Raw genomic sequence first — 24136 nt, 5'->3', positions numbered from 1 at the left:
CCAATATAGATGAGTGTGTATGGAGATAGATAGATGGATGGGTTATGGATATAGATGAGTGTGTATGGATGGATGGATGGGGTAAATAGCTGGATGGACGGACAGACAGATAAGTAAGTATGGACAGATGGATGGCAGTGGGTAGCTAGCTAGCTAGAGGCATGGGTTATGGATATAGCTGAGTGTGTATCCATGGGAGTAGGTAGATCGCTGGATGAGTGTTATGGATATAGGTGAGTGCACGTGAAGGCAGGCAGGCAGGGCAGTGTGCGTGGGGATGGATGGAGGGAAGGAAGGAAGGAATCGGGGAGAGTGAAAGCAGGTGCTGGCGGCAGCGAGGGCAGAGGCTGTATCAAGCAGCCTTTCTCTGCGGCGCTGTTCTCTCCCTTGGCGCTCCCAGGCCATGAGCAAGGTGAGTGCCGAGCAAGTCTGCCATCTCCTGGCCACATTTCCTTTGCTCAGGGCTGCTCCAGAGGCCAGGCAGCAGGGAGCAGGAACCGGGTGATGCCTTGCCAGTGTTAGAAATATTATTAAAAATGCATTATCAATAGTGTTGTTAGAACAGCACAGCTGCTAGCTCTCCCTGTCTCCTTGGTGGAAGAAGTGGGGTTGGAGATTGAAGAGAAAAAAAAAGCTACTAAGGGCTCTTTGTATTCAGGTATCACTCTCTCTTTGTTCTGCAAATTTACTATCTCTTTGTTACACTAAATCACACTTCCTTTCATGCCCCCTACATTTCTCAGGGTAGATAAGAATAATTGCTATCTTGTCCTTGAAGTTTGAACTTCTTGTAACCTAAAGTACTTTCTGAGCAAGCGCAATTAACTAATACATATAAGCCTATCCGCCCCGCATACTTAAGTAGTTAATTATAATACACATGCGATGTATGACGTGACGTCATTTCATATATGTTTGTCTGAACCGGAAATGAGTTGTAAGAGTTCCTGTTTCTGCACACGTGCTCAGGAGAGAGGGGATAAAAGCCTGCTGAGAAGTGTTCCCCGGGGGCAGAGGGTTTGATCTTTTGTCTCTCTCTCTGACCCTATTTGCAAATATATACCTTTTGTATCACCAACAATGTATGCCTGAAGGATCATTAATATTCATGAGCCTCCAAAGAAACGAACCGAGATTTTTACATCACCAGGAGGATCCAAACAATGAAGCGGTGCCCTGGCCCTGTAAAGCATTCATGTGGCTGGTGTCACCCAGCCTCATCGCTCCAGTGCCAGGCACCACCAGCTTCACCTCTGGTCTCCATCCCTGCAGCTCCTGCCAGCTCCCACCCAGGGCCAGGATTGTGCAGGTACCTGGGGCTGCTGGCAGGAAATACAGAATTGAGGGGCCGGGGGAAAAGAGCAAAGCCCCTCAATTCTGTATTCTTCTGCCATAGAGACCCTCCACACAGGCCCCCGGGACCAGGCAGCCATGTGCTAGACGCTGCACATACCCAGACTGGAGGGATCGCCTGTGCACACTGGAATGGAGGCTTGTGACCTGCTCTGCAGTCGCTGGAAGATACGGTGCCAGGTACTTCTTGCATTTCACCCCTTTCAGGCAGAGGGGACTGCAAGTGGATACTGCCAGCAGCACAGTTCCCCGGCCTGCCTGAAAGCTAGAGATTCATCTGCCTAGGTCTGCAAAATGCTGTCTGACTCGAGGCTCATCCCCAGTGGCTGGCTCTGTGTGAGAAGCCAGTTCCCTCTACCTCCCACTCAGCAAAGCACACAACTTCCATTCATCTTCAGGGCTCAGGGGTGAACCCCGCGCCTGCCTGCTTTTGTTCAACCTGTGTCTTTGCCCCCCCCGCCACGTGTGGGTTATTTGTACATACTCCTGGCTCCACAGTCCCAGGGTATCACTGTCTTGCATTCAGTTGCCCTGCTCTGTACCCACCCACGCCCAGCTGTGGCATCGGACACACTGTGGGGGTCACATTCGACCCTGGCAGCCCAGAGGGATCTTAAGTACAGGTCTCCCACCCCTCATGTGCCTGTGAAATGATGTGAACCATTCTCCTTGAGGCATAAATGCTGCTGTGCAGATGTTTCCTTCTCCCCAGCTCCTTGTGATGGGAAATCACAAGTGTGTGTTAGATATCAGTGACTTATACAGGGTGCTGGGGTGGTTCTTATAACCCATGTGAGTGCCAAGGACGTTGCAGCCATCCCAGGTTTTGTTGAAGCCCTAATAAGCCTCCAGTGTTTACAAGGGGCTCAGGGTTTGACTGGAATAAGGGAATGGATTTCACAACCCAGTAGGGCTGGGGTATTTGCTTACAAGCCTGGTGACAAGGAAGATTATCAGGCTGCCTTACATCTACTCTGGATCTGCCAGACTTGGCCTCCTGCCTTTTGTTTGTGTCTCCCTTCATTTAACTTCCTGGGTCTGTTAAGCTTTCCTGGCAGTTCCCCCTTCTCAGTCTGAAGGCACGCAGGAGGCAGGGTAGATTGGCACCTTGTAGACTAACTAAATCAGAGGTGCAGTGTATTGCACTGGCTCAGGCACTCTGGCGCAGAGCTGCATTGGGTTCATCTTAGTGCATAGGCTGCAGGAGGGAGTTTGAGCTCACTCAGTGCTGCCTACATGTCAGGGAGCCGTGAGCTTGCTGCAAGCTTGCTCCTACCTCCCTCTAGGCTCCGAGACTGTGTGCACCAGCAGGAGGTGCCACTGTAGGAATACCCCAGTTAGGGCCGCACTGGTCATGCCAGGGGGGCAGTGGCACTGGGCAGAAAGCAGCTCCGTGATTTTTCTTCTGCAAACATTGCAGAACGGGAGTGAGGGAGTCAGCTGGGCTTCCCCAGGGGAGCAGGAGCTGTAACTACCCGCCAACACAAAGCTCAGCTAACCTGGTTCAAGAAGCAGCATCCAGCCTGGTCCAGACAGATCCCAGGTGAGCTCTGTGGGACAGGCTCCTTCCTGGGGCAGGTTTGGGGCTGAAATCAGGGGCTGCAAGGGCAAATGAATTTAAACCTCATTGCAAGCAAAAGCATGGGTCTATTAGCCCCAGGCTGGACATGCTTCCAGCTGGGAAAACCATCTCAGTGTAACAGGCTTGTCTCCATAACAGACCAGTTGTCTCGCTGGTCTCTGCCACGGGCAAACTTTGCCCTGTTTCCTTCCCATTCGGTCTGGAGTCAGCAGCTGTGGCGATCCCACTGGTGTCAGCACTTAAAGCCCAACCCTTCCCCCTGCTGCTCTCTCAGTTCTTCTCCTAGCTCTTCTCACATGCCCAAAAAACCTGCTTATCAGGCAAAACTTGGCTAGCAGCCCTGTGCCCACTACAGGGCTCTGGGTGAATGTGTTTGAAAGCTGGGGTCTCAGGGCGGGTTTGAAAGCCCTCTCCCATTTGAGCCAGCTGGGAGAATTTGGGCAGAGATGTAGCAAGCGTGGATGCCCGCCTTCGAGGCCCAGGGCTGAGAGTGGAGTAAGATCCAGTGGCTACAGCAGCAGGGGGGTGTTGGGGACTCCTGCATTTCCTTCCTGACTTGCCTGTTGATCCAGCCACTTCCTCTTGGCATCTGCTCCTCTGCTATTAAAACAGGGGCAATATTAACCTTCCCCTCTGTGGTGGGTGTGAGCTGGGGAAGCACGCTGGAGGGGGGGCCCTGGGCCATTGATGGGAAATCTTCCAGCAAAAAATCCTGCATGCAGGGTGGATGTGCAGCTAGCTTAGCTCTGAGCTGGCTAGCACAGGGGTGGGGAGAGGTCTGGCTCCGGACTGCAGCGCAGCATGTGGGACATATCGCGCCTCTACCCCACGCTGAGCTCCCCAGGTTGTGAACAAGGGGATCTGGCGTGTCCATGTGCCTAGAGGCTAAGTCGCTCCTTCCCTCTCTGCAGTTGCCCGGCAGGGAAACGGCGTCCTGCCTGCAGAGCCACAGATGCCACCTCAACTCCGCTGACCCCGTGTTGAGCAAGCCCGGATCCGGGTGCCGCTCTGATTCCACGCAGGTAAGAGCTGGTCTGCAGGTAAGGGCCGAGCACGGTTCAGTTATTGCCCCAGTACGGGCTGGGGACTGGCTAGCTAAGCAGCAGCTCTCCAGGCAAGGACCTGGGGCTGACAGTGGACAAGAAGCTGAGTAGGAGCCAGCAGTGTGCTCTTGTTGCCAAGAAGACTAACGGCATCCTGGGCTGCATCCGTAGGAGCGTTGCCAGCAGATCCAGGAAGGTGGTTAATTCCCTCTAATCATCACTGATGAGGCCACATCTGGAGTCCCGTGTCCAGTTTTGGGCCCCCCACTGCAGAAAGGAGGTGGACACACTGGGGAGAGCCCAGCAGAGGGCAAGGGAAATGGCGCTGGGGCTGGGGGACAGGAAACTGGGCTGATTTAATCTGGAGAAGAGAAGACTGAGGGGGGATTTGATAGCAGCCTTCAGCTCCCTGCCGGGGGGTTGGAAAGAAGATGGAGCTGGGCTGGTCTTGGTGAGGGCAGGTGACAGAACAAGGAGCAACGGTCTCAAGTTGCAGCGAGGGAAGTTGAGGTTAGATATTAGGAAAAACTTCCTCACATGAAGGGTAATAAAGCACTGGAACAGGTTCCCCAGAGAGGTGGGGCAATCTCCATGCTTGGAGGTTTTTAAGCCCTGGCTGAACAAACCCTTGGCAGGATGATGTAGTTGGGGTTGATCCTGCTTTGAGCAGGGGGTTGGACTAGATGCGACCTCCCAAGGTCCCTTCCCACCTGAATTTTCTGTGATTCAAAGATTTGCTCTAACCTGGCACCCGGCTGCCCTGGCAGCACAGGCTCAGGGGTTCAGCCCCTTGGATGTGTTGCTCTGCAGGTGTACAAGCCCTTTGCTTGGTGGATTTTTTTTTTCTCAGAGCAAACTTGTTTGTTTTGGCCCTTGTCCCTTGGCCTGTGAACTTCCTGTATTTGTGCTGCTGAGAAAGCCATGGGCAGGGGGTCGAGGCAGAGCATGGTTCAATTCCCACCTCTGCCACAGCCCCCCCTGTGTGGCCCCAGGCAAGTCCCTTAGCCTCCCTGAGGAGTTGACCTCCCTCATCTCTCACCCGCTTCTCTGGGAGGAAGTGATCAGTGGGTGGCAAGTGGCTGCAGAGATCATTGACCTCTCACGAGGGCTTGTGACCAGCCTGGTTTCTGTGGTGCTGGCCTTAACACGTTGCCTGCTTCCTTTTCTTGAGTGTGCATGTGCCAGTTGCTTCCTCTCTCCAAACCTCTCTGTCCCCTTCCATCCTCTGCCTTTTCCAGAGCTGTCACCTGCTGTGGCTCAGCGCCCTGCGGGGCTCCGATTTGGGTCCAGGTGCCACCATAATCCTGCTAGTGGCAGGACCCAGGTGTCCTGACTCCCAAACTGGTATCCTCCCCACAGCACCATGTTGCTCTCAGGAGCCCAGAATGGCCCTGTGGGATTGCCTTTGTCCCTGGGGGTAGGATCCTGACTTCGATAGTTGCTGGGGGGCCCAGCTACAGCTGGGTATGAGTGGGCTGGCACTGGTCCATCCATAGCTACATGGCTGGGTTCCCTTCCTGTCTCCTTGCTATTGCTAAACAGTACCCAAGAAAAAAGCATCTCCCCTGCCTGGCCTCAGACGTGAGGAGCTGTTGGAGCAGCAATGGGGACTGTTGAACCTGTCTGGACCCCCTGCTTGCAGGGGCAGCATCTGAGGAACCTGGAGGGGCAGTGGGGAGCCCAGATTGCTGCTCCATTGCTGTTTCAGGACCGGGATCTCATGTTAATCATTGCTAGGCTGGAATTGGTGGTTTTTGTCGGGTCCTTCTCTCCCATCCTCCCTAATGGTGAAACCCATTCAGATCAAGGATCTGATGTGTCAGGGATCAGATAAGTCAATTGGATGGACCCCAAGAGGCAGCGAGCTTGGAAAGGGCCCTTGTTTTGCAGCTGTTCCTTTTTTTTCTTAAGTGAGGAAACTGAGGCACGCGGGCAAAGCTTGATTTGGAGCCAGGCTTCTCATTGGTGGTAGCACTGGGATTAGACGGAAGCACCTGGGACCTCTGAGTTGTGGTGCTATGTGGTATCACCACCTGATCATCCTCTTGCATCACAGCGGAGTTGAACCTGGGACCCGCAAGGCCCGAGGGCCAGCAGGTTGGGATCTTATTCCTTGAGAAGCTGCCTGCACCCTGTTCCACAGAGCCTAAGTCCAGCCCTGACAATGCGTCCTTTCCCAGGAGCTCAGGGCCCAGCTGTGGCTATGGGACAGGGCTGTGTGTGTCCCCAGCAAGAGGGCGAACACACACACACACACATGCAGTGTGGCAGGACATGCCCCTTGGCATGTTTGCACAGCCCTCTTATCTGGGAGCCTTGTAAAACACCCCAGGAAGATAAGCCTGGAAGCAGCTGACTTCCCGGCTCGGGAAGATAAGAGGGTAGACTAAGGCAAGGATGATGACACTGGAAATCATCTGATCCCAAAAATCATTGCAGGCTTCAAGGGGGTGAGGAGGGCTCCTCTTCTGGGATTTCTATCCCAACCTGGGTTGCCAGACTGCAAGACCAGAAGGCCCCCGGGCCCCGTGCGGGACTTCACCTGTTTGGAAACCTGCCAAAATGGTTGTTCGGGCATGATCAGGCTACACTGCCCATCCCGAGGTGAGTGATGTCTCCTCCAGGCCTCAATCGGTTGCAGCACCGGGGAGCTCCTATCGCCATCCAGCGCAGGTGTCTGTGTGGGTACAAGGGTGGAGGTCACACGGCAGTGAGGCTAAATGAATGCAGGCAGGGCCTGCGGTGACCCACCCCTGCCCTGGAGGAAACACTGGCCTGGGATCAGAGGGGCTCTCACCTCGACTTCACTCCTGAACCAGCTGAAGCAGCCGCTCGGGGCCATTCCTCATAGTGATGGAGGTTTCTTTGTGCTGGCGCCTGCGAGGACCTGCTGCAGTCATTGCATGCCAGCTCCTGACTGTGAAGGGGGGCCAGGCACTTAACAGCTCCAGTATGAACCAGTTTTATGCAGAAGCTCATGTTACCCCAGCAAGACCTGGTGGAAGCTGGCATCAGCCATGGCCCCTGGCTCTGAGTGGTTCCTGAATATCCTGACCTGCCTTGTGGGGCCCAGATGCACTCCCTCGCCTGATCTAGATCTGGTTCAGCAGTGCACACACTCACCTTATCTATAACTGGATCATCTGGCTAGCAGGGAGGAAAGGACATCCACGCTGGGACTGTGCCACCCTGCTGAATCCACCTGGGACCTGCGCCTAATCAGCGGACTTCTCTCTGCTCCATTTGGCCTGTAACCTCCCTGATCTGGCAACGCACTTGCAGACACCTAGGACCAGGGGCACAGTTCTCTGCCATGCACCAGGCTGCTCTGATGGTCCTCAGCTCCCACAATGCCTGACTCAGCCAAGACCTAAACAGCTGCTCCTGCCTGGGCATCCCATGGCACAGTGCAATCCAGGGCACCCGGGCGAGGAATGATCAACATTTCCAAGCAGTGTGGGCGGGATCAACTCTAGTTTTACAGCTTCCCTAGACTGCTTCCTCTCTGTTTTGTGAGCAGAGCGAGCCTGGTGGGCTTGTTCTGGGCTCTGTCTGGGTGTGCAGGAGGGGAAGAGAGCCAGCTTCCTTTATGGGTGTTACAGTGTCCTCTCCAGGGGTGGGCAAACAGCAGATTTTTCTTGCTCCCAGCTGGAGTGCTTGATTTTACAGCTTCTGAGCCCTTGCCAGGTGAGCTGGGCAGGGGCTGGGCTTGGCTTTGGAACAATTGGGTTTTTCTTTGCATTGCAATCTTAGTGTCTCCAGCCAGGTGCGAACACCAGGACCCTGGGGCACAGCATGGGGTGAGAGCGCGGCCAGCTGAGGCCCCACCGAGCTCCTGGCACTGGGCAGAGCCAGCTGCTGCAGGAGGTCTTCAAGGGCTTGCTAAGGGATGCTGGAGGGATTTCATGTGAGCCCTGACGGGCCGAGGGATGCAGGGAAGCTGAGACGGAGCAGGGCAGGATTTCAACCCCAGCTGCGTCATGGATGATGTCCCTGAAGAACTGCCTTCTTTGGAAGAGCCGATGCAAGCCACAAGGTTGGGAAAGAGTCTGTCTCAGGTTGTCACCAGTGGGGCACAAAGGACTGAGGGGCCTGAGCCTGCCCAAGGGGTCAGCCCTTGTTCTTCTCCCTCTAGGCCAGGGCAGATTGCCCCCATCCCTTGATGGACCAGCCCCCACCTTGCCCCCTGGCTAGCCCCGCAGCTGCCAAGATGCACGGGGCAGGGGAGAGGGTCCAGCTGCTGTTAGGGGCCAGTGATGGGGAGAACTCGCTGGCCGGAGGGGTGAGCGATGTGGGGGGCCCAATCCGATGGGGGGAGGGAGGAGGTGGCTTGGGGCTGCACGGGCAGTGGTGCTGGCAGGCTTTGTTGAGCCGGTGCTGGGGAGGGGGAGCACAGAGCCTGTAGGGAGGAGCCTTGGCCTCACCGAGGCTGCAGCCTCTGGGCTGCGGGCTCTGTCCTCTGCAAGCTGGCCGGGCAGAGCTGGCTGTCTTGGCACAGGGCAGGGGTGCGTGGGAATATGGGGTAGTGGAACCGAGCAGCTGGCAGGTAAGCCTTGTCCCACAGCTGGAAAACAGCAAGATCAGGACCTGGGGTAGGGGCAGGGGCTTGGAGCCAAGCCCTCTGCTGCTGGGGGGCACAGGGAGAGCTTCCAGAAGGAGATGGTCTCCTCTGCAAGTGCCAGAGAGCTCCAGAGCACTGTACTCCCTGGGTGCTTGTACACGTGATGAAATTTGCCCTTTCTTAAGTTCCAATGATGTTACAGTTTGCACATGTGGTATTTCCTGGGGCTGCTTCTGCCTCAACCCTCCCAGCCTCTGCCTTGCCCCAGTTGCACCAGCCCAGGCTTTTCTGCACCTGCCTCCACAAGGAGGCGGGAGCAGGGAGATGCCTGAAAACCAAGGCAGGGGCGGAGAAGAGGTGTGAGCAGTGGGCATAGAGCCAGGGCAGTGCTCTACCTATCAGCCACGCTACCTAGGGTCGACCCGTTCCCACCAGCCGTTCTTTCCTGGGGATGTATACCCCCTACCCCTCCCACACACATAAACACTGCTCCTCGCTCAGCCCCTTCGTCTGAGCTCGTGGGAGACTACAGCCAGCTCCCACACCCCTCCTGCGACCTGCATTCCTTCCATCCCTAAATCAACAGCCAGGTTGAAGCCAGCAAACAAAAGATGGTATCATCCTCTGAAACCTGCTGAGGGCCTGGCAGCGTCACATCCCTGGAACCTAACACCCTTCAGATCCTGCACTGAAAGTGGTGTTTTTTTCCCCTTGCAGAAACTTGGGCCCCTTGCCAAAGTACACTCAGAGGAAGAGCATTGAGCGTTGTCTGTCTGTACACAGCTAGCTCTTTTAGCTGTGAATCAACAAGCCAAAAAGTTTTGGCCACTTGTCCGTGGAACATTATCAAGCAATTATTTGTCGTCCTCTCCCTGCTGAAAGGGAAAGAGAAGAACACTATATTTTTTATCCATGTCAGTGAGATGTGGGAAGGAGCAGCCTGAGTCTCCTTGAACAGCAACTGCTTTTGCGGTCTAGAACCTAGTTGGTTGGTTGGGTTCAAACATCCCAGAGGCTGTTGCAAGCTGAAATGATTTATGGGTGTTGAAATATCCTGGTTTGTGAGTCCTGAATCTGCAGTGCAATAAAACATCAAAAAAACTGTTGCTCTCCAGAGACCCAGAAAAAAGGGGCTGGGAGAAGGATCCTGGGTAGTATGCTCCAGTCTCCTGCTTTTGCAGACAAGTGGTTGACCAATTTCTCTTTCCTTGGTGCAATATGTACAGGCCTGTGGTTAAAGTAATGGGGCAGGGAGCGGTGTCCCCATGGGTGATTAATGGAGGGGAGTGATTTAAAGTCCTGGTAGGCCCAACATCGATCAGGATTTGGGGGTTAGGGGAAACGGTGAAGCCATGCGCTCAGTGCTGTACATATTTATATGTAGCTGCATCTGCCTCCAGTGTAAAGAAAAGATGTAGCCAGTGCAAAACCCTCAAGAAAGCAGGTGAAGGAGGAGCAGATATGATAAGTACACACGGCATCACTGTCTCGTGATGTGTTTGATCATGTTCCACCCCAGAGCTGGCCGCGTTTCCAAAGCAGATTCATTCAGGCTTTTCTATTCAAGGTGATTGCAGCTCTTCCCAGCGGCTGCCTTTCAACCATCTGTACACCAAGAATCCCTGGGCAGGAACGAGTGTGGTGTGACTATTGCACCGGAGAGCCGCACCCTGAGGTGTTGGGTAATCACCGTCTCTTGTAAATAGGATTGAAACAACATGGGGCTCTCTTGCACTGCCCAGCTGCGCTGTAAACCCAAGGCCTGGCGCCTCACCAGAGCAGGCCTCATTGGAACTGGGCAGTCCGATGTCCTGTATAAACCAGGCTCCTGGGCTTCTCTGGGTGCTGGGTGCTGGGAGCTGGGAGCTGGAACGGCTCAGGAAATCCAGCAGGGTGGGGCCATAGCAAAGCAATCTCAGCAGAAACAAAGCTTGGAGTTAACTCTGTTCAAGATTCCCCAGGCTCGGGGAAGGGAGCGAGGGATTGTTGGTGGTTTTCCTGATCCGGGGTAAAAAACAGGCTCTTAGGTTTTTTGAGTTGGAATTATTGAACTCCTTTGGGAGCTTCTGGCTTCATTTGCACGTGTGTGAACATGTGCATCTGTGTGCGTGCATGCATGCGCCTGTGTGTCCGTTCCAGTTTCTGCCAAGAACTCCCCTGCCTTTTCCCCCGGTTAATCCGGAAGGAAACACTTCAGACTGCTCTCATCTGCTCAAGTGCATGGCCCTCAACAAGATCCCAGGGCAGCATAAAGGCTCCCGGAGGAAAGAATCGTTGCCCTCCCTACCCCCTTCTTGGCCCTGTCTCTCTTCCCCTGTAAGGGCACGCTGGGCTGTGCAGCATCCTGTCTCAGGCATCCAACCTGCTTTCCTCACCTTGGTCCTTCCAGAAAATCCTCTCCCCTTCCCAAAATCCCACTCCGATGCTTCCAGCATCTCTCAAGTCTGTTGCAGCAAAACTCCTTGTCAAGCTGCCACCTCCAGTAAAGTGGTTCTTCTCTTCTTTTAACATAGGGCTGTGCCCGGCGGAGCGCCCCGGCAGCGTGGAGTCCACCTCTCCAGCCCTCCCCTGAGGGACAGCATCTGAAGGCCACATTCTTTGCTGTAATTGGGAGATTTTGTGAAGAGGAGCTGGGGGCGATCCATGAATCTTGCTAGAGCAGTGATACTCAACCAGGCTGTCATAGCGCCCGGAGGTGCCTTGAGATCCTTTCCAGGCTGCCATGCTATGCTAGCACCTGCCAGTGTGCAAACAGGATGCACGAGACAAACCCAGAGCTTTCAAATAAGAATCCAGAGTGTTAGAAATATTAAGATGCCTGTGATCTTCTGGGATGTATTTGGTAGCCATGTTGGTCTGAGACAAAAAGAAATGCAAAAGTCTAGAATTCTTGGTTCAGAGATGATACCTTTTATTAGACCAACTAAGAAATTGCAGACAAATTTTCTGCAAGCTTTCTGGCTCACACATCCTTCCTCAGGCTCGGGGAAAATTAAAGATGGTAAAAAGTCCCCATAGGTAGGAAATAACCTTTATTTTTTGCACAGCGGAAGCTGAAGCTGTGATCTTCTGGAGCTCTTTGCAACAGAAAAATTGCACTGGTGTTTGTCTGTAGGCAAAAATCAAGTGAAAACTAAGAGCTGGCATTTTCCAAACGAGGTGGGGGAAGAGTTGGAGTCTAATGAGCGGGCCCTCAAGTCTAAAAAAGGCTGAGAACCACTGGTCTAGATGGAGGGCAGGGAGGTGGACTCACGCTGGGGTAGGGGGGATGGGGAGCCAGAAGCCGGCCCGGCTGTTCCCAGCTGTGTCCCTGATCGTATAGATCCAGATGCACATAGATCTAATGTGCCGTCCCGTCTTGGACTTGGGCTGTGTCTATGCAGTAAGCTTAGCATGTCTGGCAGTGGCCCCTGCAACCACACTGTGCTCTGCTCTGCCCTGCTGAGACCGCCTGCTAAGCCAGTATTGGGCAGCCACTGCTGCACGATGCATTTACTGTGCGGATGTGGATGCAGCAGTAAGATGGGATGTGGGGCAAGCCAGTAGCATCAGCTCCTCCGGCAGGGTAGGAGTAGGGGTGGGACGTCCCCTCGGCTTGGCTGGCTTTGGTAGGTGCGAGATGCTGCCGTAGCTGACTGGCTGGTTCCAGGGTGCTGGACAAGGTGTCCCAGCACCCAACAGCATGGTCTTCAGTGGGGTCTAAAATGAGCTGCATTTTGTGAGGACAACGGGCTGGGCCAGAGGACCCTTGATCTGTCCTGGGGGCCATTGAGCTTCTGAGTCAAGGCTGAGTCAGGCTCAACCTTCCCCTCCAGGTCGTTTCATGGATGCTTCCCTTTTGCCTCTTCCAGGGGGACCACCATGACGAGATGCTCACAGCTCTGCTCGTCGATGCATGCATGACCCTGGGCCTGCTCCTCACAGGGCTGGCGGGTGGTGCTGGTGCCCTGCCCTGCTCCGCTCTCAGCGATACCACCATGATCTGCAAGGGGCAGAATCTCGTCTCCATCCCCCGTGACCTGCCCAGCAGTATAATGTTCCTGGATCTGTCCTACAACCGGCTCCACGAGGTCCCTCCCGCTGCCTTCTCAGGCCTGCCCCAGCTCCGCCAGCTGAATCTGGGCTTCAACAACCTCTCCAGCCTGGCAGCCGATGCCTTTGTCGCCAACGTGCGGCTGGAGAAGCTGAGTCTCTTCAACAACTCCCTCCGGGAGATCCCCTCGCTGGCCCTAAAGCCCCTGAAGAACCTGCAGTGGCTGGACATGTCCAACAACCTGTATCCCCGCGCCACCCTGGATGGGGTCTTCAGCACCCTGAGGAGCCTGCGGGAGCTCTCCATGGGTGGGCCACTTATCCAGATGCTTGGCCAGCAGGACTTCCAGCCCCTGAGGAACATCATCTTGGATAAGTTCGCCCTGAAGACGGCCTCCAGCCTGTTGGCATACGAGGAGGGGGCCTTCCAGCCACTCAACACAACTGCCCTGTGGTGCGACATAGCCCTGGACCAGAACCCCACAGCCTTGCCCAGGATGCTGCGGGACCTGAGGGGCCTCCCAGTGCGCTACCTGCGCTTCCGCAACCTCTTTGAGTTTACCTACTACACGCAGTCCCTGGATATCTTCGCCGGTCTGGCCGAGGTGGAAGCCCAGGAACTGGTTTTCTACTGGGGCAAGTTCAACGAGAACCTCCTGCGCCTGGCGCTGCTCAACGTGCAGAAGTCCCGCATCCGCGATCTCTCGCTGGTGGCCATCGACTTTGCCCGTTCGCCGCAGTGGAACAGCTCGGAGGCTGGGCTCTCGTGCCCGCGCCTGGACCACCTGCTGCTCAAGGACATCAGCAACCCTGACATCCTGCGCTTCGACTGGACGTTCACCTGGTTCAGCCAGGTGTCCAACCTCTCCATCATCAATGTCAACTTCAACTTTGTGCCCTGTGATGCCTGGGATGAGATGCGCAGCGTGACTGTCCTGGACATCTCCCGCAACCGGCTGCAGGACGCCTACCTCTACAACCAGGCCTGCCGCTACCTGAACATCATGCCCAAGCTGGAGCGGTTCCTGCTGGCCCACAATGAGCTGACCAGTTTAGACATACTAGCTATGATCACGGTCACCTGGCCCCGGCTCACCCACATCAACGCCAGCTACAACAACCTGGGGGCCCAGCAGGGATCCTGCCGGTGGAACCCCGGCTTGGTGTGGCTCTCGCTGCACCACAACTTGGTGACCACGGAGGCCTTCCAGTGTTTGCCCACCACCCTGCACTACCTGGATTTGTCCGACACCCAGGTGGACCGGCTGGAGATGGTCTACTTTGCTCGCTGTACCGAGCTCCAGGAGCTGCGGCTGAGCGGGAACAAGATCAAGTTCATCCCCTCAGAGTGGCACTGCCCCAGCCTGCGGGTGCTGGCCATTGACGGCAACTCTTTCGGGGTCATCAGCAAAGGCTCCTTCGCCAACATGCCCCAGCTGAGTGAGCTGCAGGCCAACAACAACCCATACCACTGCACTTGTGACCTCTACAGCTTCCTGCAGGAGACTCGGGAGCAAGGCCACCTGACCCTGGTGGGCTGGCCGCAAGGGTGGACTTGCTACCACCCTGAGGCCCTGCTGGACACAGCTGTGGCAGCCTATGCCCCGGGGCTGATGGAGTGTGATGTGAGGGTGGTGGTGGCCATCTCCGTGGCGGTCACAGCTGTGGTGGTGGTTGCCTGCATGATGCTGTGCTGGCGATTCGATGTGCCGTGGTACCTGCGAGCTACATTCCACATCGTGCAGTCACGATACCGTGCCCGGCATGCCCAGCCTGCCCGGACCTATGCCTACCATGCCTTCATCTCCTACAGCTACTCTGACGCCGACTGGGTGAGGCAGGAGCTGCTGCGGCGCCTGGAGAGTGCCCAGCCGCCATACCGTGTCTGCATCCATGAGCGCGACTTCACGCCTGGGCGCTGGATCATTGACAACATCATCGAGAACATCGAGAACAGCTACAAGATCATCTTCATCCTCTCCCACAGCTTCATCGACAGCGAGTGGTGCAACTACGAGCTCTACTTTGCGCACCAGCGGGCCGTGGGGCTGGGCTACGAGGATGTCATCCTGGTGGTCAAGGAAGCCATTGACCCCCAGAGCCTGCCCCACAAGTTCTGCAAGCTTCGGAAGATGCTGGGCACCAAGACCTACCTGGAGTGGCCTACAGAGCCCAGCCGCCAGCCCTTCTTCTGGATGCAGCTCCGGAGCGTGCTGGGGAAGCCAGGAGTGACTGATGAGGCCCAGGAAACGGGCTCACTAGCCAGTGTTGAGATAGGGCTGCCGGCTGCTGCAGCGACACCACCTGAGGAGGAGACAGCTGTGGACGCTACGATGGTGCCCTCCAGCTAGGACTAACCACGACCTCTGCTCCATCCAACCCATCTGCCAGCAGTGGCACAAACTTTCTCCAGCCCCCTCTCCGTCTCCATAGAAGGGGCTGGGGAAATGCAGTGAAAGGACATGAGGAGCTTGAGACCTAAGATTTGCAGAGGTGAATAGCTGATGTGCCCACTGAGACCTCTTGAAAGCATCCTAGTCTCCAAACCATGCCCAGCATCAGAAGACCAGGGCGCTGGGGCTCTGGAGATCCCAGCCCTTTCCTTGCTCTCTACAGTGATGCGTTGCATTTATCCACAGATGGAGAACAGGCATCAAGACCTGAGCTCCTGGGCAAATGCCTCTGGTAGTTAATCAGTCTGTCCCATGGGGCAGGCCTGAAGGAAAAAACCAGGCTTGGCTTGGCCATTTATATAATCCTGCCCTGAAGGCTTTCACCCACAACAGTACTGAAGCAGCTGGAGGGGCCAACTCCATTGCATCTTGGTCCCAGTGAGTCCATGAGATGCCTTTGCTGATGTCCCACCTGTTACCTGCTCTGAGGACTAGGGATGTCAGCATCACTCTGGATTGACACCTGGATGTTGATGATCGCAGGTTTGGCCCCTAGCTGTTAGCCTGTCTATTGTGTTTGTCCAGAACCTGCCTCTGCCCCACTTCTCTCCCGAGCTAGAAGGCACTCAGGGTCCTGAATCATTTCCATCTGCTCCAGACATTTCTCCATGACTGAGAGGTTTTGCTTATTCTACTGTTGCTCACTGCGGTGGCTTCCCAGAGATCTGCCAGGGCCAGCTGTGTCCAGAGAGCAAGATCCCTCGGCTCAGGGAGGACGCAGCTGGAAGAGCAGCTGGCCTGAGGCTCCCACTGGAGGGTGGCAAGGAGGGGAGTTGGCTGCCGGTCTGGACATGGGGAGCCCTGTCGCCTGGCACATCGAGGCTGCGTTGTTACTCTAAACCTTATGTGCACCTTAGAGGTGGATCTGTTCGTTTCCAGCCCCACAAGGTGAAGGCGGTGGGGTCCCCAGTCCATCTCTGAGGCTTTCAGACCGCCTGTGTCCCACATCTCTCCAGCCTTGCTGGTAGGGATTCTCCTATGAAAGCAGACCTGGGAGATCTGCTCTGCTCTTGCGGCAGGGCTTGGAGTTTATTTTCTGACTGGGGGAGCCATCCAGCTTCTGCTAAAATAGCTCCTACCTCACTACTGATGCCATCGGCAGTGGGATCAACCAAGTGTTTGCCAGCAGAAATATTGCTGGCTGGGGACACTGTCTCTTCACACCTTCTGGCCGCCCAAGCCTAGCAGCACAGGCTGTGCTTTCTAACACTTCCACCATAGCTTCAGTGGGACTCTTATTCCTTATGCACAGATATATATAGAGAGAGATATTTTTGAATGCCCCTTTCAAGTCCTCCGATGATCCCCAGGGTCATGGCTGTGGCTTCCTGCAGGAGCTTTTATCCATTGTGGAAACTGTGAAGCAGGCATCTGCCGCTGATGTGACATACAGTATATTGCTGGCTTTTATATTGAATAAAAGACCTTTGTTTCCTAGCCTGGCCGTATCTCTTCTGAACGGAGTCCTTTTGTCTCGGTGGCTCTGGCTTACTCAGCTAAGGGAGAATTGCTGGGGAAGACAAGGGAAATATTGGAAGCCGGGAGGATGTGTTTGATGGGCAGCTCCGTGGTGCGTGGGCTGGTGGAGAGGGGGGAACCGTGCCATGCTCCAAGCACCCACGAGAGGGCAATATCGTATAAGACACAAACACACTTCAGCATGGCTCTGGGTATGAGACCAGCCAAACAGCTGGGGAAGGGAGGAGAGGGCATTGCACTGCCCTGCCTGGGTCTGGGGAGTTTCTCCAAGCTGCCCCAGTGCAGCAGATGCAGGACTTGGTATCTGTGGATCTGGGGCCATGGGCTCGGAGAGACATAGTTTGCTGTGATAGTCAAGTGAGGTGCAGATCTCCCCTGCCACCTATTGACTTACCAGAGGAGATAGATAGATAGATAGCAAATATCCCAAGCTTTCGTGGGCTGAAGCTGACTTCACTGCCCAGCATCTGATGAAGGGAGCATCACCCTATTAAATCTTGTGCCGTATCTGTCTGTCTGTCTGCTTTGGGCAGTCTGTAAGGTGCACATCTCCCCTGCCAATGGTACCACTCCAGCAGGGTCTTGACACCCCAGCCTGGGGCAGCAATTCCCAACCAGGGGTGCTGCAGCCCCCAGGGTGCTGCCAGACCCTTTGAAGGATGCTACAAGGATTTCATAGATTTCATAGACATTAGGGCTGGAAGGGACCTCGGGAGATCATCGAGTCCAGCCCCCTGCCCAAAGGGGGAGTGAGGAGACAAGCTCAGGCTCCTGGCTGATCCGCCTCCCAACCCCACGGCCCTGCCCCCCTGCCTGGAGCTAATCCCCGTGATAGCTACGTTAGCTTTTGAGACTGCGGGGGTTGCTCCATTCACAAATGTGATGGGGGCTTCCCTGAGTCTGTTGAGGGTGTCTTGAGTCTACGAGTCCAGGACGGCTGAGAACCCCTGGCTTAGGGGCTGGCAGGAATCTGGCACACTGGTTGGAAAGGATTCATCTTTACCCACGGGATCCTGGGGCAGAAGGAGTTGGTGCTGATCTTGTCCAGAGACTTGAAACCCACTTCTGTGTCTGAATCCCCTGGGCTGGGGCGAGGGGGGTCAGAACCCACTCCAGGCTCTATCTCTCCCCCTCTGCCCCCTTTGCCTCTGAAATGCAGCCAGCTCTGGGGAGGGGGGAGGCCAAGTAGGACACAGCATGCTGTGTATGGAAAGAGAAGGAGAGGTCAAGCTAAGGCTACCGTGCTGCTGCCAGGACCTGAGCTAGCTTGGGGGTCCCCAGGGCCCCAGAGTATGCAGGTAGAGGCAAAGGGGCTCCGGGGAGCTCAGCTGTCTGCAGGGCCTCGTGGGATCCGGCGTGTAAAGCTGACGCCCCGACGGCCTCCCTGGAGAGGCAGGGTGCAGGGCTGCATGTGCGGGTGAGGCCACGTGTCTAGAGCCCCCAGCCTAGTAGGGCTTAGCAAATCCCCCTGCCAGAGCCGGCTCCTCAGCTCCCGGCACTTCCGCTGCCTGTCGCTGAGCCAGCCGCCCAGATGTCTTCCTTCTGCTCCAGACGCTATTGCTCAGCATCCGGTCTGGCCTGTCCTGCCCACGGGCACCTGTTTGGGGCTCACTTGGACTCCCCCAGCAGGGCAGGGGTGCAGACAGGAGGCTGCTCCTCTTGCTCTAGCACCAGCTTGGTTTCCTTCCAGGGCTCATCTCACAGATGCTCAAGGTCAGGGCCATGGGGCAGCCTGGGGCATCCTTCCATGGATGATCTGTGTCCAGCCACCAGCTGTTGTATCCCCACCAGGACTTGAACTGGGGAGAACTGAGTATCTCCTGGTGCTGACAAGGTGAAGGCCCTCCCTACATGTATCTCATCTCCAGGGGTTGTGGAAACAGCCCAGGTCCCTTGATTAATTGCACTAGGCTTGTTAGTGATAGTAGCTCACAGCAATCACCGTGCTGAAGGTAATGCAGTTGCCCCTGGGATACAAGCGCTTTGTTCCAGGGAAGCTCCCCCACGGCACAGCACGGCTCTCGGAGGGCAGCTCCTGTTCCCAGCCCAGCTGTAGCACAGGGGAAAGAGGACGGAGCTATGCGTTGGCTTTGTCCCATCCCAGCCTATATTACACGTTCCCTCCACATTGGGCTTAATTCTGGGCTTCGCTTGGATCCGTTCCATGCAACTCTGGCCTATTTTCCATCCAGACCTTCTCATTTCCTACTGTCGAGGAATTCGCACCTCCAGGATGATGTGGAGACTGTCCAGCAGAGATGCGGCCACTGGGCTCAGATTTGAACCCAGAACCCAGCTGAGGTCGATGCTAGCCAGAGCCCCAAGCTGGGATGTGGCACGCTGCAGTCCTGAGATGCTACAAGGTGTGCCCTATTCTTGTCTTGGAGGGTGTCTGCTGGCTGCTGGATGGCAGGGATGGAAGCAAATCCTCATGTATGGAGATTTTTTGTCCCCCTGAGTACTGCAGCTTTTGCAGGTTTCCCCTCCCAGCCCCACAGACTGTGCTGCTAGAGCAAAAGCCCTGGAGAAAGCCGCTGTCCTCTCTGGTGTCCCCGGTGCCCACCCTGTGGCCTTTGCTGATGGGCTGGGGTGTTTCAAGCCCCTTGTTGCAATCCCAGCCAGGCGGGCAGGGAGCTCAGCACCTCCTCGTGTCCAGGGATGGAACTGCCCTTGGTGTGCTCTTGCCTGGGCTGCCTCAAAGCTTTACCCCCTGGGTAGGCTCTGCATTGCTCCCAACCCAAACTGAGCCCCTATGGGGATGGGGGATGTTTGCTTCCCCAAGGAGCAGAGAGCAAACCTTTCTCTATCACCATCCACTTCATGCCCCTGGGAGCACCAGCGCTGTGTGATCCCCATGCCTTCGTCTTCCAAGTCACCCTGGGGGGCATAGTGAGGGGTCTGGGCAGTGAGACCACCAGGGCCCTTTGGAAATGACTTGAGGCACAAGAAGAAAAAGTTAAAAAGTAGGCACGAACTCCAGGGCCTGAATGTGCAAAAACGCATGTCTGCACTTTTTCTTGTCACACCTGTCCCTCGCCCCCAAACCCCAGCACCTGAAAGCCAGGGTCCTAGTAACACCTACCGGGGTGTTTGCTTGGAGCAGGGGGCCAGGGAGAGGGGAGAGCCCCGGGGTTTGTTTTGCACAGCACAGAGGCTGAGACGCTGTGCTGGAAACACGCTTCCCAATGTGCTCCCTGCATCCGTGGCTCCGACTGGGCTATTTTTTCCCAACTCTGCTTTATTGTTTCTGCAATTTTGGTTTTCTAAAAAAAAAAAAAAAAGAAAATCTCTCTCTTTTTCTTTTTTTCTTTCCACAAGGAAAAAAACAACAAAAAAAACCCACCCGCTCCATGTATTTTTAGCAGCCAATTGAAACGTCTCGGAGATGGAGGAGGGAAAAAAAAAAAGGTGGCGTGGCGTGTAATAAAGACAGACAGAGTAACCTTTGAGGCTGCCAGAGTGAGCCGCTCGCACACACGTGCGTGCCATGCCCAGTTTGGATTCCAGCGCTCTGGGGACACGCTCACCGGCCAGGCTCTGACTGATGCAATGGTTGCTGCCCGCGGCCTCCGTGTTCCCTGCGTCCTGCTGCTGATCCCAGGTACCACTTTTTGGGCTCTTTTGGGTTATGAAAGGGGAGGACTTTTCAGCTCAGCCCAGCCCACCCAAAGCTGGACCATCCTCAAAGGTGCCATGGGGCCCGATGGGACTCAGAGGAGCTGGATGCACCGCTCGCTGCCCTTTGGGGTGCACAAGGCATTAACCCTTGGTCTTGGATAGGAGAATTTAATTGCTTCCCACCCCATAGGGATTTTGGTGTCACATCTGCAAAGGATTTGTGGTTTGAGGGGTTAAGATAAGAAGGCGTTTAAATGCAGCTCTGGCTTTTCCCCGGGCTAAATAGGCAGCCAGGAGGGAAGGATCAGCTGGGGTTGTTTCAAGGCTGGCAGTGGAGAGCGTCTGGGTCACTGATGGCTCTCTAAGCCCCATACCTCCAGAGAGCGGTTCTGGGTAAACTCTGGATGTGTCTGATGCCAGTCATGGCTGAGGGCAGCTATGAAAGAAGCAGCTGCAGGCCTGGAGAGAACTTATGGGAAGTGTTTGTACAGCGCCTTGCACAGTGTGGACACAATAGCATGGGGAGCAGCACCCTCCCTGGGGCCCTGGGGTGCACAACCACCTGTGCTCCACGCCGGTGCCAGTCTGGGTTTTGAAGGTGGATGTGGCCAGCGGGTCCCTGTGGGCAGCTTGTGACGCAGAACCCGAGGGTTTCATGGCTGGATTAGTCTGATCAGGGGGTGGGCAGTTGCCTTGGCAACGGGTGGGAAATGGGTTCACTGGGTGCAAGGAGCTGTCCCGTTCTGCCCCATTTCCTCTGTATCACGGTCAAGGCAGTGTGACCTGGTGGGTACAACCAGGGCAGGGTCCAGCCCTGGCTCAGGGTCTAGGGGCTGTTCTCCCAGCACTGTGTACCCAGAGCCATGCCAGTCCCACCTCCCCCTTCCAGGAGCTCAGACCCCAGCAGGATGGGTCCCGGCTCTTGCAACCAGTAACCAGCAGCGAGCCCTTGGCAGCAAGTGGTTTTGCAGCTCCAAAGGGCACTGTTGCTCATAACCGGGCCAGGAAAGGCCTCCGTTAGCAGTAGGTGCAGATTAACAGAGCCAGGCCAGGCACTGCGAAGGCTGGATGCAGCGAGAGCTGATCCATGTGTCCAGTCCCCTGGCTTTCAGGACAGACCCAGCGGCAAGGAAAAGCCCAGAGTCCAAAGCACAAGCAGCCGGCTCAGGTGGCCCCTGCCCTCCCCTCCATCAACCTCAAGGCCACATCAACCCCTGGCTCTTCCAAATGTGGAAACTGAGGCACGGAGCTGCAAGTGACTTGGGGGCTGACAGGACGCCTCATGAAAGCTGGCCTGGAAGCAGGTTTCTGAGCCCACAAACATCTTTCGGGGTCCAGCACCTCTTGCCTTGTTCCCTACTTGGGAGGAGACAGAGGTCTTTGGATGTGCCGGGGGAGACCCGTGGCAGCTGGGACTGACATGGGGCAGACCTGAGATTTGAACCTGGGTCTCCTCCACTGCTGAACTGCTGCCTCGTATAACTCTGTGCCTCAGTTTCCCCTGCCTCATGCCTGCCAGATGCAGCCTGGCTCCCAAAAAGGGAGGACAGCTCCCAGGTCTGTGCATTGGCTCCCCAGAGCTGGTGCATGGCAGTGGTCGATGGCACAGGGGACCCACAGAGGATGAGCAGTTCGGACCCACTGGGGTGGTTTCTGCAGGGCTGGGCAGGCCACAGCAGCCACCCACGGGCCACGTCCCAGCCCCCTCCCCCTGCCACCAAGCACAGTGCTGAGTCTCGTGAGGCTCTTCCCCCGCAGCCCTGCGTTTGTCATTACCCCAGCACTGCTCATTTATGCAGATGCTGTCTCCCTGGCTCTGCTCACACCCCGCCCCAGTGACGGCAAGACCCAAGCAGGATCCAAGTGTGCAGCCTGCCCTAATCCCCAGCAGCGGGGGTGTCTTTTAGCGGCTGGGCCAGGGGTACGGGGCTGGAGGCTGAATTCTTGCCTCCTCTCTACATATTTGCCCCAAGTTGGCCTTTTTCATCGGCAGCCAGGCTGCATCTCAGGGGATAGGGCAGGGGAAGCTGAGGCACAGCATTACATGAATTATCAGTCCAGCTACACAGAACCCAGGCGTCCCAGGCATATCCGCTGGATCCTCTTCTCCTCCTCGGCTGTGAGCAGAGCCCAGAAGCTCTTGTCCTTCTGGTGTCTACAGCTGCTGCTCTTCAAGCGCACAGGGGGGGATCCCCAGCATGACACCTCTGTCTGGGGGTTGGACTAGATGACCTCCTGAGGTCCCTTCCAACCCTAATTTTCTATGATTTTCTATGATCTCAGGGATGACTGGCTTGCTTGTAAAGGAGCTTGTAAAGTGGGCAGCCAGGAGGGATCAGAGCACAAAGTGGCCAAGCTGCTGCAAAAATACCCCCTTCCCCTTCAACACAGCGTGTCTGCCAGAGCACAGGGGGTGGCAAAGGGTCTCTCTGTCCCTATGAGAGACAAGGCAGGGGGTCAGCCGGGCACCGCTCGTGTTGTGGGTTGATAACCCGGCGCCGCGTCGGCTGTTGCTGTTCCCGGGGATGCGGCCTCACTAGGTTATTGGGCGCTTGTACACATGCCGGGGGTTTAGTTCTCCCTAAATTGAAACAGTGGATTTTTAATTGGCAGGTGGAAAGCAGCTGTGGCTCTTGCCATTGGGCACTGAGTTGGATTGGAAGAGTTTGGGGGTTGTTTGGCCTGGGGGGGCGGTGAAAACGAAGTTTTATTCATGAGTGATTCTTTTCGGGGGGCCGTTCGGCCAGCTCGGTTTGTCTCCGCAGGGCAGGCCAGTTTCTCCCTGCCCGGCCCTAGCTGGAGGTGGCTGAAATCTGCATACATCTGGACCCTCTTTCGCCCCCTTCATGATGCCCTCCCTGCTCCAGCCCCGGGGGTATGGAAGCCAGGAGCTGTGGTGTCTGGAGAAAGCCCAAGGGGGAAGCCCCCCAACCCTTGTTGGAGGCACCAGGGAGGCTCTTTCCCGCTTGGAGCCCGCCGTTCCCTGCCTGAGTGGCCAGCTCATGATTTTAGGAAATTCCCTGCCATTTCTAAGGGGCGAGCTAAAATGCGAGTCTTTTCCTCCTCCCCCAAAGCTCCAGCTCCCAGAGTCACGGGATTTGAGTGGAACCTGGTTGGCCTTTTTCTTTTTTTGAGGAAAAGCAAGTTTCCAGCTCTCGTGGCTGCAAAGTCAGCCCCACGTGCAGCCCAGGCAGGCAGGAGGGGCGAGCCGGACCGGGGCATTCAGAAGCCGTGAGTCAGGCTTTGAACTTGGGGCGCGGCTTAGGAAGTTTGGGATTTTTTGTGCTCGTTGCATGTCTTTGGGTTTCTGAGAACTGAGTCCCACTTTGGGACCTTTGCAGTGATTCCCAAATGACTGAGAAGTCCCTGATATAATGTGATAAAAATCCCCAGGCTTGGTAGCGTTGCCCACTAATACTATACAGATTAAATGTAGCACGTTCAAAATAAACCCGACATCAGTCTCCGGTGAGGGAAGAGTGAGTGGTGACTGGAGCATGGAAGGGGAAGGGTAGGCTAGTGGGCTGGGCAACAGCCTCATATTTGAAAGCCCTGGGTTTATTTTTTCATTCTGCCACAGGCTCCCTGTGTGACCTTGGCAAATCACTTGAGTCTCTCTGTGCCTCCGTTTTATCTGTGAAATGGGTATAACAACACTACCTGGCCCCACAGTTGTGGGGGGATATGAAGGTAGATATATTAAAAACTGTCTAGATATTATGGTGCTGTGGTACCTTGGCGGGTCAGCAGTGGTGAAAGGTAGTACGTCTGGCACCCAGAATTTCTGTTCTGGGTGAATCTCCAGCGTCCTGACTGTCTTTTTTGAATCTGAAGCAGGACTAAAGGCCTTAAATCTCCCGCTGAAACAAAACTCACCCTCTGCCAAAAAAATAAATCTGATTTGAGGCAGCCAAAATAGTCTGAAACTACTTTCTCTTTACTTTCGCAGTGTATAAGTATCAAGCCTCTGTGGATTCTGCAGCCGGTAGCTCTAATGACATTCAAAACTCGCCCC

The 24136-nt window shown here is 55.6% G+C and overlaps 2 protein-coding genes across 9 annotated transcripts in view; both read left to right on the top strand.

Annotated features, from left to right (window-relative positions):
* Positions 1-3696: 3696 nt before the first annotated feature.
* LOC149861178 (toll-like receptor 2) lies at positions 3697-16463 on the top strand. Of its 8 annotated transcripts, XM_090054324.1 has the most exons (4): positions 7488-7665; positions 7741-8014; positions 11053-11234; positions 12391-16463. In XM_090054324.1, exon 4 carries the CDS (start codon positions 12409-12411, stop codon positions 14920-14922), a length of 2514 nt encoding a protein of 837 aa, XP_089910450.1. In that variant the 5' UTR covers positions 7488-7665; positions 7741-8014; positions 11053-11234; positions 12391-12408; the 3' UTR covers positions 14923-16463. The 8 variants fall into 8 exon arrangements, with proteins under 8 accessions (XP_089910447.1, XP_089910449.1, XP_089910451.1 ...); XM_090054321.1 differs by lacking the exons at positions 7488-7665; positions 7741-8014 and adding an exon at positions 3697-3957 and having other exon boundaries at positions 11053-11142; XM_090054325.1 differs by lacking the exons at positions 7488-7665; positions 7741-8014 and adding an exon at positions 3909-3957.
* Positions 16464-19937: 3474 nt separating this feature from the next.
* ITGA10 (integrin subunit alpha 10) overlaps positions 19938-24136 on the top strand; it is a 30198-nt gene continuing 25999 nt past the window's right edge. The window contains exon 1 of the mRNA XM_090052882.1: positions 19938-20104. Within this exon, the coding sequence (XP_089909008.1) occupies positions 20053-20104 (52 nt within the window). The 5' untranslated portion in view covers positions 19938-20052. The remainder of the gene's footprint in view (positions 20105-24136) is intronic.

Source organism: Crocodylus siamensis, chromosome 6 (assembly GCF_052110815.1).
Source record: "Crocodylus siamensis isolate JL-2025a chromosome 6, ASM5211081v1, whole genome shotgun sequence".
NCBI classification, from domain to species: Eukaryota; Metazoa; Chordata; order Crocodylia; family Crocodylidae; genus Crocodylus; species Crocodylus siamensis.
The sequence above is the reverse complement of the archived record's forward strand: the minus strand, read 5'-3'. Positions and strand labels throughout refer to the sequence as shown.

Excerpts from the sequence above, each read along its gene's own strand:
- LOC149861178 (XM_090054321.1), top strand. The coding sequence starts at position 3,808 with ATGTGCCTAGAGGCTAAGTCGCTCCTTCCCTCTCTGCAGTTGCCCGGC. Across the intron at positions 3,958-11,052 it reads GCCGCTCTGATTCCACGCAG|GGCTGTGCCCGGCGGAGCGC; the intron begins GTAAGAGCTGGT and ends CTTTTAACATAG. Across the intron at positions 11,143-12,390 it reads TGAAGGCCACATTCTTTGCT|GGGGACCACCATGACGAGAT; the intron begins GTAATTGGGAGA and ends TGCCTCTTCCAG.